Here is a 13192-nt window from a genome sequence, read left to right on the forward strand (position 1 = left end):
TGTATCTTCCACTAACAACCCAAGCTAAACTTAGCGCCTCCTTGACATACAAATCTAGTCTCTCAGTCAAGATGAATAACTTCAACATATTCCTGTTGATACCAATTCCTATTTGACAGGGCTTTCGTGGTGTCTTAGGGAGTTTCAGAAAGAGCATGAAAAATATGAATAGCTGAGTTTTTCAGCAAATAGCATGGGATTGGTTCCACCCCAAAAAAAAAATTTAAAATGCAAATGGGGTTTTACTGTACTAGAAGCTTAAACGTAAAAACAAATTAAACAAAGACTTGAGCTCTATCTTTGGTTGTTTGACGGTTCCTACCTATGCTACGGTCCACAGAGGCGATCTTGCTGCAGGGAACTTCTCCTAGCTGAGCCAACAGGTAGAGCACCTCCAACGAGGCCATGAGGAGCATGAGGTCAGGCAGGGTGAGGAGCATCATTACCTCCCTGTACGAGTCCTGGTCCACATACTCACAGATGAGCACACCGTTGTCCTCCGCTTTACTCAGGTTGCCTAGGATCTCCATGGCTACATGACAAAAGAGACATTCCATAGAGGATGCTTAGATCGCCGGGGCTACAAGGGATTTATGTGAACAAGTGAAAGAGATGCCGCACCTCTCATTTTCAGGAACCTGTCTCTGGACATTAAGCATTTGGTGATTGTGTGAAAGATCAGATGGGTCATCCGAAAGTCAACCGGATCGAGCTGGAGCTGGAAATCAAAAATAAATGATATCAGCAAGAGCTAGTAAGTGAGCATTACAACTGAATAAATCATTCTGATAAATGAACACAATCTGGCTTGACTGGGGAAGCAAAGTCAGGTTCAACAGCAGGGAACAAAAACAAGAAATTGTGGCTAACTGCTACACTTCAAAACGACAAATGCTTTTGATAAAACGGCCATTTCATTAGCATTCATTGACACTATATTTTTTAGAACAAATAAGCAGCACAGTTTAATGTGTATTACGGATGCATAAATCCCTTTAGTCATTGATGACAAAGTTCTAACTGATTGCAACGAGGGCTCTTTGCATACATTTTCTTGAAATAGCACATTGATGAGGAGTTATTTGCCTGCATAGCAGTAAATTAACATACATAAATCATTCACTAAGGCTCCGGAAAGTGTAGAAATAATAGTTTTGGAAGCTTTAGTGAATGCTCCTTTTCAAGATGTGAGGGTTTCAGGTTGACTGCATGTTAGAAAGTTATGACTTACATCGGTTGAGTACGTTCACTATTTGTTCCCCACAACATTTAGAACACACAGATTTGAATTTTTTGTTTCCAGAGCGGATCATTATTTATTCAGGAATTACTTGGGTTTTGGGGTACAAGACTAATTTTTAACAGAACATTGTGGCTTTTCAGCTAATTATGACAGCAATTTTGCCAATGCTGCATATTTTCAAAGTAATACAGGCTGTTTTCGTCATTACTGTGCAAGTATTATCACACATCTCCCTACTTGACATGATAATATCACTCCACAAGAGGGTTGTGAACAGATTGCAAAATAACTTGCTAGGCAGCGGCCAAACCAGATAGTCAAACAAACCCACCTCAGCGGCCACGTTGCCCAGCGTGTCGAGCCCGAGTTGTCGTAGTGAGATGAGGTTACAGTGAGCACAGAGTAAAAGGAACCGCAGGCATGTTCGATTGCCCGCCAGCAGCTTAACGTTGGCCTCCTCGAAGGAGAGGTTTCGCAGAATGACGCCGACCTGCAGCACCCGCTGGGCCTCCATGTCGCTGATGCCCAGGTTCCGCGGCGGGTGGAAGAGGCTCTGCCAACGTTCGGCTACATATGTACCATCTGAAGAAAGATACGGGAAACGAACGCCAGGAAAGAGCAGGTGTTAATGTAATAAACATTCAAATGCATGTACAAAAAGCCATATTTCCACTATGGATGAAAGATGGCGACAGCTGTGTGTATCAAGTCGGTACCCCTGCAGCAGGATGCCAAAAATTGGTAGATATTTTGTTAGCCTCTACCAGGAAACTAGGACTGTGAAAAGGTGTTAAAATAAAATCCCTTCACATTCACACACTGAGTAAGAACTGAGCTCATGATGCCTGCACCAAAGTCAGGCGAGTAGATCACCACTCCAACGATGACTCGACTTGCATCACTATCAGATGTGAAAATAAGTGCTTCCACTTGGGGGGGATTGTTTCATTTCTGTCTATTTTGTCTCTTGGTTTATTGCCATTTAGTAACCAATTATGCGAATATCAAAGGTATTGTTAAAAAAAAAAAAAAAAATCCCTGCACAATCAATCAATTAATCACTGTGCTCTTGTGTAAACTCACCCCCCCCCGAATTTTTTTAAATGCAGGATTAGTCGTCTTTGTTTGTACAACCACAATGTGGAAAGCAGAAGTTCTGGCAATCAATAGCTTGGGCTCTGACCAAAACAATCCAGCAAGTGGAAAAGAATTGCCTTAATTGTGAAGCCACTCACAAAGGCAAGATGGAGATCTGTTGCTTTAACACAAAATAAGCAATCGACAACAACAGCGTTTGCATCACAATTCAGAACGTTGAATATGTAAGCTTGAATATGTAAGCATAACAGGAGCATCACATTTTTTATTCTGGTGTAGGGAGGGGCAAGTAAAATAGATTAAATTGAAATGTTTTTGTGTAATCCTCTTAATTAAAAATAATACAATCAGACACTTGGCAGAGGAAAAAAACACATTACCATACTGAACAGCATGGTGGAAACAGGGCTGCATACGTGGGCTGCATACCTGAACATGAGTGTATTACAACATTAACGTAACCATTGAGGTGTAGTTTAATGTAGCTTTTTACTGCCGTCTTTGGCACTTCGCACCAAGTCTGCTTTACCTTGTGCTGTGCTGCTCTTGTCCCAGATCAGCTCCCTGACTTCCGCATCCTGCACCACCTCCTTCCAAAACTGAGAGCGAGCAGGGAAAAAAACAAACAGCTGTTAGCCAAGCATCGTAATGCATTATTAAACGATTTCTAACAAATGAGTCATGATTTGCGCAATTATTCCTTACAATAAAGTGTGGACTTGTGTTGTGATGTCATCTTTTAGCGTCATTTTAAGTCAATAAGCGCGACAAAACATTACCCTGATAAAATCCCGGGCCGTCTTCGCCTTCCAGTCGGTACCAAACACCCCGGAGAAGCTGCCTAGCGCTACAAATGGAGCATGAGGTAAATACAGGTTTATTATTGGTTCCTATACGTCATGAAGATGGAAGGGCGGGAGAAATGCTGGGAAAAACTTACAGTCGTCGAAGACACCAGTGTGGGCCAGTAGCAACGTGACCAATTTGGGGTCCTTGTCCAGCTGCATGGCATGCTTGCTCTCGTTGGAGAGCAGAGTGCAAACGTTGACAGCAAAGTCCACTTCATTGGGCAGGCCCGATAGGAGAGACAGCACCAGTTTGTTGTAGTCGCACGGCGGAATAAAATCGGTAGACAGCCCGTAGCTTTGGCGGAGATAGTCTGGGTGGGTGGGGGTGAGATGCAGCAAATATTCCCACTATGAGTATACAATTTGGAACCAGAAACAGTGGTAATAAACCGTTTGCTCCCAAGACTTTGAACATGTAAGAGCGGCTTATGTCAAAGGCCTTAAAGTATGGTACACATTTCAATCATTGTGTACCAAGTGTAAAATGAGTGTAAACAACAAATGGGTTGGCTTTTGTTAGTGACTCTAAAGCTGGAGGAAGAAAAAAATCCACTGTGTCCCCTCAAGGTGGGACTGCTGCCTCGCAACCAGCTAGTCAAGCTCTGATTTATTTTCCCTATCCAGGTTTAATGCTCCCCTTCAACAACAAAAAAATAAAGTTTTAACCTTGTTCATGGATCAGTGAGTTTGTATGCCAAGACACCAGCAAACAAAGTACAGCTGAGCCTTTTTTTTCTCTCTTTTCTTTTCTTTTTTTCAAGCTCCAGAGGATACCCAAACGAACTGATCTTGTCGGCTGGTGGCTTTGAGCATTTACATATCATCATAAACTGAGGGCAAGATTTTATCAGCGTTATTATCTACCAACTTCTGCTTTAAAGAAGGCCTTTTTTGATTCACATTAAAGCAAACAGGGTTGGTAATCATGGCCAAAAACATTTCAGGTTGATTGAAAGGAGCTGAATAGGAGGAAGGCTTTCGCTGTTAATGTAAATCATCTGAACTCTTATTACAGCTACAACTGGTCCATTCAATTCCTGCTGTTCAGCCCTGAACACCTGCATCGGATTGGAACAAAAGAGGGACTGTACAGCAAAGCTTCATGCAAAGGACTAACAATGTTGCTGCAGGCTATGACTTAAATAGATGTCCTTTTATATGATTTTACTTGACATTTATGGTTTAACACAATGCCTGCGCACACCATAAACTCCCCACGTGGATGTGGAAAAACACTCACACAACACTTATCATTTGGATGCACAATTTGATCATCAAGCAAAAACAAGGCCATTACACCCCTGACAACTCCTTTCAAGCATCCATTAACACCTGTGAGAAAATATTCGCCTTTTTAGGAGCTAAATGTTCGACTGTTCACAAGCAAATACTGAACGAGCTCCACAGAGATGCACAGTGGATTTGCTGCATTTATCTACAGATATTTGCATTACATTTGGAATTTTATGTAAGCGTTAAGCAATATTCATCTGGTGCAGACATGACTGAACACTGACTAACAATTACTATAATAAGTCTATTGCTGGAGTTAAATATTAAGAACTAGAAATACATGGATGTCGCCAACAACAAAACAGACACCGGGCATCCTCCAAATACTTAGGATACAGGGGTACCTTGACTTACGAGTGCCCCAACTTGTGAGTTTTGAGTTATCAGCTGACATTACGTTGATTTCTTGCTTAGTGTTGTGTGCCAAAATTTGAGTTAAGCCCACCACACACAGCGACGTGGCAGAACGCAACTGAACTGTCGCGCAGTGTGCAAGGTTCTGCATCTAGTTTCCATGACTGGCAAAACGTCGGCCGATAGTTTTGCTGCCATTTTCTGGGTACGAAGTGAGATCCGGCTGGCCGCTGCCAAGACGAACCAATACAGTATTAATATTCATCTTGTGATTTACAATAATACTTCAACGTTATTTAAAATTTCCCATGTACCTGTGGCTAAAAAGTCAAGCGTGGAGCATCTATGTCGCCGAAATGAACGAGTGCACTCAATGAATGGGTGGATCATTGCCAAGAAGCTCTCAAACATCCACACACTCCCCTTTATTTCTCTCTTAGTATTATTATAATATAGCTACAGCGGCCAGGGAAATCCGCTTATTCCTCGTAAATTGCACAGTTGTTTGTGGTTCAATACAAAAAAATATGTAATATTAATAAGATCAGCTTTAATGAAACTCAACTGTTTTAGGAATGACATTATCTATGAGTGGTGAAAAAAAAATGTTAGAACAGAATAAATAAGTAATTAATCCAGTGTTTGCCCCTGTTCCATCTTTGGATACTGTGTAAAAATGTTCTTCACATAATATAAAGAACAAAAGCTAAAAAACAGCCAGCAATTAGTGCCCGAAAATGAATTAAAACATGGAAGGCACTAATCTGAATTTAGGCAGACCGAAAACCAACAAGCACTTCCCCTCTTCCTTTCATCAATAATGTCTGTCCAGTTGCCTCAGAGCTTCTCAGCAGGAGCCAAGGTACTGGAGTGTATGTGTCTGCGTGAGACACTGTGGTGTTAGCCACAGCCAATGGAGCGAAACATTTAGTTAGAAATGTGTTCTCTCAGATGTGCTTTTATCCTGAGGATGCATGCCCCCCCCCTCCTTCTAAAAAATGATTTATCAATGTTATTTGCAGAAGCAACTTCCAACAAACACTCAATGCTTGCCTCACAGGCACAGTTCCCACACAGTGGCGAAAGCAATGAGGTGAAATGTGAAGTAAACACCACAGTGCAATAAAGGTGATAAGCAAATTCAATATGTTGCCTCATGAGCTGCACAGTGAGCAAAAAAGCTCACCTAGGAGACACATACAACATAAAACTGACAATAAAAGGCATCCTGCATGGAAATAAATATATGGTTGCAAGATTACCAACAAAAAGCAATCTCCATGCAGATGCTATGTGAATGTTGGGTCAAATAAGTGGATGCCACGCAAGGATGCAGTGTCATGTGAAAATATTACACTCCTGTACTCGCACTTTACAGAGCCCCGATGCAGTGATGGAACACTGTAATCACATCAGCCTAAGGATTAACCATTTTTTAGAAGTTTGCTCGGACACAAATACGAATTTTAATCCACCTACTTGACGCATAAGAAATTGCAAGCCGGGTGACGGACAGTAAGCTCAACTGAGCTTGCTAAGCGTAATGTGTAAACTCTCTTAAGAGCCTTTCAGGCCTACCTGATACAACATGTTGCTGGTAGTTGTAAGAAGTGGGAATCGCTCCGACTGGAAGAAAGGTCTTGGTGTTCCCCGGCTGCGCTTCGTCGTCATCCTCGCCGAAGTGGTGGACTCGCTCATACTTCTCCAAGTATCTGCGCAGAAAATAAAGATGAGCTGAAAAAGTCAAAATAGCCACTATGCCATGGGGGATCATAAAAAACTTATCTCATGAGCTTTCTGGACAGTGAATAAAAGGGGTGGTTGCTTTAAAAATATGGAACATTCGGATAAAAAGGAAGCCATTTCTCTAAGTTTTACAAAAGTAGCGTTTCCCTTACGAATCACAACTACACAAAAGGCAAACCAAAGACAACAAACACATAAATATATCATCAGTGATTGAACTTTTGAGTAAGCTATGGTACTTTCAAGGGCATTTTAAATTAAAGGAACCGGGAAATTTGAGCATACTGCGACATTATTCGTCATCACCTCTGCACGACGGAGGGTTGGTTACAGCACATTAAATTACTGTTTCAGTTTCAATCTGTTATCAGTTGTGACCACAATTAAAATCCCATGAAAATGTGTACCTTCACATTTGAAATGGTCGACCCCAGAAGAAAAAATGTATTGCAGCAAACTGCATAAAAACAAACAAAGATAAAAACACCTTTCCTACCCATTAATTTAAGAAATTTCCATCATCTATGAATCGAAGCTTTTAAGCACAAGTGTTAAAATCTACAATCGTGAGCACTATAGTAATAAGAATAGTATTACTTTTGACATATCTGTGAATAAGTTATAACTAAGTGACTAACATGAGGTAGAGTACTATTTGGTTTAATTTAAATCCAAGGCAGTATTTGAGCAACACGACTTCCAATCTGCATCCCCTTTGCAAACTTTATGTAACAAATGCATTCTCCAAACATTTGCTAGCAACTTGGCAACAACAGCAATTAAGTCATTATTTTTCCATGATAAGGCAACATGTCTTCAATCATACAAACATGCTCAGGAAAACACACACACACACAAAATACCTCTGCGGTGAGAGTGTGGTGAACCCTGCCTGTGCGGCCGTGAGTCACCGACCGGGCCAGCCAGTGGCTGTTACTGAATGAGGCCCCTGCTTGTTCATCATGGTCGAGGTAATCCCCGTCCGCTTGCTGCCGGGTGACACGCTTGACTATAAATACACCACGTTCGCCACTCGTGGGGAGGAATGAGAGAGCGAACAAGGCGAGCGGGAGAGATAGGGCCCTGCTCCTGAACGCAGCGTAATCAACCGCTGTCTGGCCAAAAGCAGATAATGACTACAGATGGGTGGGATCCGTTTTTAAGAGAGGGGGGCTTCACACCGCTCCCACTTTATAAATGCATCCATGATGAGAGTTCCCATTGGTTCCCAGGCTACTCTCTTTCAGGTGTTTTTAAGAAAGTTGTTTCTCATTTGCTGAGAAAGAGCAAGCTGATGTAAAACCGTGATGACCACAGAAGGGTCCAGAAATCAGTGTATTTCCTTTATGTATTTCACAATGAAAGATGGGCTTCAATGCTTTTATAGCATTTGATAGTGAGCATGATTACATAAACAAAACAAAAAAACTTTGTGAAGGGGCAGGGCAAGGATCAGTTGAGAACAGATTATTATTATTTTTTTAAATGTGCAACATAGGGCATCAAAGGACATTCAATGTCCCCATTAAACACTTTGAATAATGCATAAATATCAGCAAAGCCCTGTAATAGAACTAAAATTTTGAATTTGGTCCCAACGCAAGTGGTCTGTAAACAGTGAAAAGCGAAAGGCACCTCAAGTCAAATTCCCACCTATAATTTAAGAGACCATTGGCGCAAACATAATCCTGTTTTTTTTTTTTTTTTTATTAATCTCTGTGACTAACACATGAATATCAGCAAAACTCTGCAGTAGTAAGACTTGGATTCTAGGCCGACAATGTAAGTGGATTGTAAAGGTGAAATGTTATCTGTACACCCAAAAATTTAAGAGAGACCATTGTCATAGTCATAATCTGTCATTTTCCATTAGTCTCGGAGACTAATCAGCAACGCATTGTTATTAAACTAAAATGTGTATTTTGGACCCAATGCAAGTGGACTGCAACAGCAAAGTGATCTATACACATTTAGATTCTTACCAAAAAAAAAAAAAAAAAAAAAGGTCAAGACATTTTGCATTATTCACAGAGAATTTATTAATATTAGCCAGGAATTGAAATCAAACTAAAATTGTGATTCCTGCCCCAACGCAGGTGGACTTAAACAACGAAAAATTATCTGCACCTTCTTCAGATTTTTAACAAAAATGTCATGGGTTCTTACTCAGCCCGGTTCATGGAAATCTTTATTCTGTCAGCAGCTTTATGCAAAAACTACACAACCAATTAAAAAAATACCTTTTCATGCTTGGCAAAGCTATTTGCAAAATGAGTTACAATTTTGGTTGCGTTGCCTTGACGAAGGTGACAGTCCACTGATTTTAATGCTTTTAGGGTGAAGGGTTAAAGCAGGAAATGTGAGCTTCGCACCCCGCTCCAGATCAAAGCGGCGAACAGGAAGCCTCGCAGAGAGTCTGAAGATCATATCGCCTAGATTCAGTTAGAGATGTGAACACCTCACTCACAATCACACACACACAACACACCAGACTTTTAAACGATTTTTTGGTCTCGTCTCAAGTGGCGGGGAAAAAACACCAACCATCATGAGAACACTGCAGCGAATAAACAACGCGGCTGGTTTTCTTGATGGGTGGATGAACATGAACAATCAATGGGAGAATAGGTTAGTCTGACTTTCATGAGCAACAGTAATTTCCTGTGTTATCACGGGTACTGGTGTAAAAATCACCTGCTTGTTTCCCCAGACAAAAAAGGGTGGGTAGTGATGAGAAAAAAAACAACAACAAACATTTTGTTCAAAGTGACTAAAACAAAGTCTTGGCTGGACCGTCCAATTGCCCCTGGTGTGTTTGAGTCCACCGCCCTCTGCTGGATGTGGACGCAGACATGCAAAACCTGCTGCAAAAGTCTGGAGAGTCTGATTGGGCTTCGTCAATAATCCCAGGATGAGTTCCATGTGCCAAATGGAGTAACACTTTAAAACGTAGATGATTGACAGCACAGAGTAAACTGTAAAGATACCATTGGCACAGCCTTAATCAATCTGACAAAACATTACTCCAAGAACTAAATTACTGATTTGGTGTGCTAAGAGCCCCTGTGGCTTTTGCTGATAATGTATGACAGGCGCATACATAAAGAAAGGTCAGCACAAGAGATGGTGCAGTAATAATAACACTCAAACCTTTTAGAGCTGCAAAGATCTGCATCTGAGCGAGCGAGTGAGCAGCCTTCTACAATGGTGCGAGTTCCTCTGCAGCACTGACAACATCACGATTGTCGTCGGGGGGATTTTTTTTTCTTCCTTTGGAGCCCAAAGATGGTGCTTGTTGTCAGACACAAAAGCAAGTGCTGACAATTGCGTTTTCTCAAAATTATCCTTTTCCTTCCATCGAGTCATACTTTAACAAGGCTGATTCACAACAGCATGGAGCTGACCTTCTCCTTGACGGTGCAACTGACAATTTATTGCCATTGTCTATTAAAAGCCAGTGAACAAAAGTCTCCGCCGATGATTTGTGCATTTAGCCGTAGCAACAAAACGTGGTAACCCGAGCCCCACTGTCTAGTTCAAGGCACATCTGTCAATCTTCCGGCCAGCAAGGAGATGAGAGGAAGCGATGAGGCTGTCAGTGGTGGCTGACACCGCCTGCAGGCAAGTCAAAATTCTAACACAAAGTCTCAAAAGCCTTTAGGTTATGCAGGGAAGATAGATCTCATGCTATACTTGAGGACAGGGTCTCATCTTTATCCAGAGCCGGTCGTCAGAGCTTCTCTACAGTCTGCGGCAATGGACTGAAAACACAGCTGACACAAACCAGTTCAAAGGCCATGCAATACAACAATGATGCATACTCATATTTCAAATATATATCTATTTTCACAAGACTTTTCATCTATTGACAAACTGCATTTTAAATTTTAATTTTTTCTCGGAAAATACCAACCAAGTCGAAGCGTTTCAGCACATTTGTTAATGTTAATACCTTACGTGAGGTGATTTAATTCCTTCTTTTATATTGTATAAGTGTGATATTCAACCCACGCTGATGTTTGCAGATTTACTTGTTTCACCATTGCTGAGAATGTGCCTTCTCAGGTAAATGGCTTTCTTTAGTTTTCTAATTGGCTAGGATGAGTCTTCACTTTGGGGATTATACCACCACTTGTTGCTCTGGCTTGCACCTGACAGCCTGCAAACGCATTACCATGTCAAAAGTGACTTTAAAAAACTATTTAAAGGAATAATACATTGATAGGAGAGAATCTGTGTATCATTGGTTCTTTCCATTGGCAATCGAAAATAAAATTACAAATAAATAAAAATATTGAAAAAGTTGCTGATTATCTTATTTTAAACTAACCCCCCCAAAAAAACAAAGTTTTGATTTTTTTTGTCGTTCAATTTTCAAAAATGAAACTAAAAAACAGACCACAGAACAAAATAAAAATTTAGTCCTGTGGCCCCTTTTTCCATTTCAGATTTCTGATCTAAGCCTAAAATTGAAACATAAAAAATCCGTGACTTTAATTTTTTGATTGAAAACGGAAATACACTGACTGGAAAGACTGTCTCCATAACTCTGTGTGGTAGTACCAAGCACGATAGAATAACCGTAGAAATAGTGTTAAAATTACCATGTTTACAATTAGAAAAGGTCAAGAAATGCGTCTGGAGGAGGGAAAGCTAGGAAATTGCTTGTTTGTCAGTCGATACAACACCTCTTGCTGAACAACAAAGTAGCCTCTTTTTAAACAGGACTGCTACGCCTGCTTAAGAGAGTAAAAAATATGGCGCTCTGCTTGCTTACACTTGAGTAAGACGGCTTGCCAAGCAATACACAGCCATTGCTGCCTCTTCAATTTAGAAGTGTAATAATTTGCTGCGTGTTTCCGTCTCTCTGGGAGACGTCAAGGTGGGAACAGCGAGGCAACGTTTACGATCGGAACATGAGTAAAAGGTGCTTCAAAATACAGTTAACAGCAAACTAACTCAGGAATGAGTACAGGGCAATTAATGCAATTGCTTGAGGGGGTCATGAGAATGTGGAACCCTTAATAGTGCGGGCTCAAAGGTCATAGATCGGTGACGAGGAGGAGAGGAAAAAAATAAATAAATACAAATACAAGCATACAAGCAAAGCATGTATGCATGCATCTGTGTTGGCAGAGGGCCAACATTGTAATAAAACATTCCCATACCGAGAAGAACACTTAATTTAAGAGCATCTGTTCGCCACATAAAAAGAAACACAATCTGCTGAGGCCAAACGTGTGAAACTCTTTGCTGTGAGCACGCAAGACGGCTTAAAATGGTTGCGATCATAAATTGTAGTCATGACAGTTCCCATAATCGAGCCATTTAGGATGAAAATGCATCTTAAAAACAGTCACTGAGTATCTATTTGGGAACACTTTCATTCGTCACAAGCAAACACACCTGCTGAATGGCTGTTTGCAGGTCAACCGTCGCATGTGCGCTTATTAAAGGATATGTTAATTCACAGGCATACTTGTTTGTGGTAGATTTTAATGTGCTCCAGTCTTGTGATTTTAAAACTAGATACAAAAAAGAAACAACAAAACTAGAAAAAATACAAAAAGAAAAAGAAAAAAAGAAAACAGTGCCAAACAAACGATGTGAGTAAAATAGCTGTGCCAACCCCTTGTAGGACGAACTGAGTGACAACAAAAATTGAGATTCTAATTTTGAGGTACTAAAAAGCTTCGGATAACCCGTCGCTCTTGTGAAGTGAAAACAAATGGAGCAATTAAGGTACTATAATGCCCTCGTGGGCAAGGAGAGCTATGTATTGTATATGCATGTCTACTTATGAAAAACAAGATGCTTATATTTATGCATGACTATGATAGCTTTCCGTGATATTATCCTCAATTCCCGTGGAAAGTTTCCAATTTGTAGGGTGAGAAGCTCGGTCACTGGGAGGAGCTCAGAGTAGAGCCACTGCTCCTCCACATTGAGAGGACCCAGATGAGGTGGCTGGGGCATCTGATTCAGATGCCTCCCTGGTGAGGTGTTCCGGGGACGTCCCACCTGCAGGAGATCCCGGGACGACCCAGGACACGCTGGAGAGACGAAGTCTCTCGGCTGGCCTGTGAACGCCTCGGGATCCACCCGGAAGAGCTGTATGAAGTGGCTGGGGAGAGGGAAGTCTGGGTGTCGCTGCTAAAGCGATTGCTCCCGCGACCCGACCTTGGATAAGCGGTATAAAATGGATGGAAGTTTCCAATTTGCAATATTTGCAAAATTCCAGCGCTTGACTTCCCATAGAAATTTTCCGTAAATCTTCAGGGACATTTTCCACCCCTTTGCAACTCCAGTATGGCTTAGGGATTGGCACGTAACGTCGATTAATCCTCCATCCATTTACGACTGCTTATCTTGTCTAATCGCAGGATACAGACAGACAACAATTCATACTCATGTTCACAATTCCATCAAGCTCATATCAATGCCACACTGGCTGCACAAGTCAGCTGTATAGAACACTGCTCTAACATGGACATATTCATCAATTTTTCATTATTTTCTAATGAATATGTTAATCTCCCTGAATGTTCTGAACGCCTATTTCGACGCCCTGTCAATCATGTACTTCTTTAGACAGTACAGTGAAGTGCAT

At 41.2% G+C, this 13192-nt stretch overlaps 1 protein-coding gene across 1 annotated transcript in view; it reads right to left on the minus strand.

The window, feature by feature from the left end:
- Positions 1-13192, minus strand: part of arid2 (AT-rich interactive domain 2) — a 30908-nt gene that overhangs the window by 10987 nt on the left and 6729 nt on the right. The window contains exons 4-10 of the mRNA XM_061667890.1: positions 6415-6548; positions 3282-3500; positions 3121-3188; positions 2871-2940; positions 1575-1825; positions 622-718; positions 323-532 (exon numbers count right to left, since the gene is read on the minus strand). Coding sequence (XP_061523874.1) covers positions 323-532; positions 622-718; positions 1575-1825; positions 2871-2940; positions 3121-3188; positions 3282-3500; positions 6415-6548 — 1049 coding nt within the window. The remainder of the gene's footprint in view (positions 1-322; positions 533-621; positions 719-1574; positions 1826-2870; positions 2941-3120; positions 3189-3281; positions 3501-6414; positions 6549-13192) is intronic.

The sequence above is a fragment of the Phycodurus eques genome, chromosome 22, assembly GCF_024500275.1.
Source record: "Phycodurus eques isolate BA_2022a chromosome 22, UOR_Pequ_1.1, whole genome shotgun sequence".
Taxonomy (NCBI): Eukaryota; Metazoa; Chordata; class Actinopteri; order Syngnathiformes; family Syngnathidae; genus Phycodurus; species Phycodurus eques.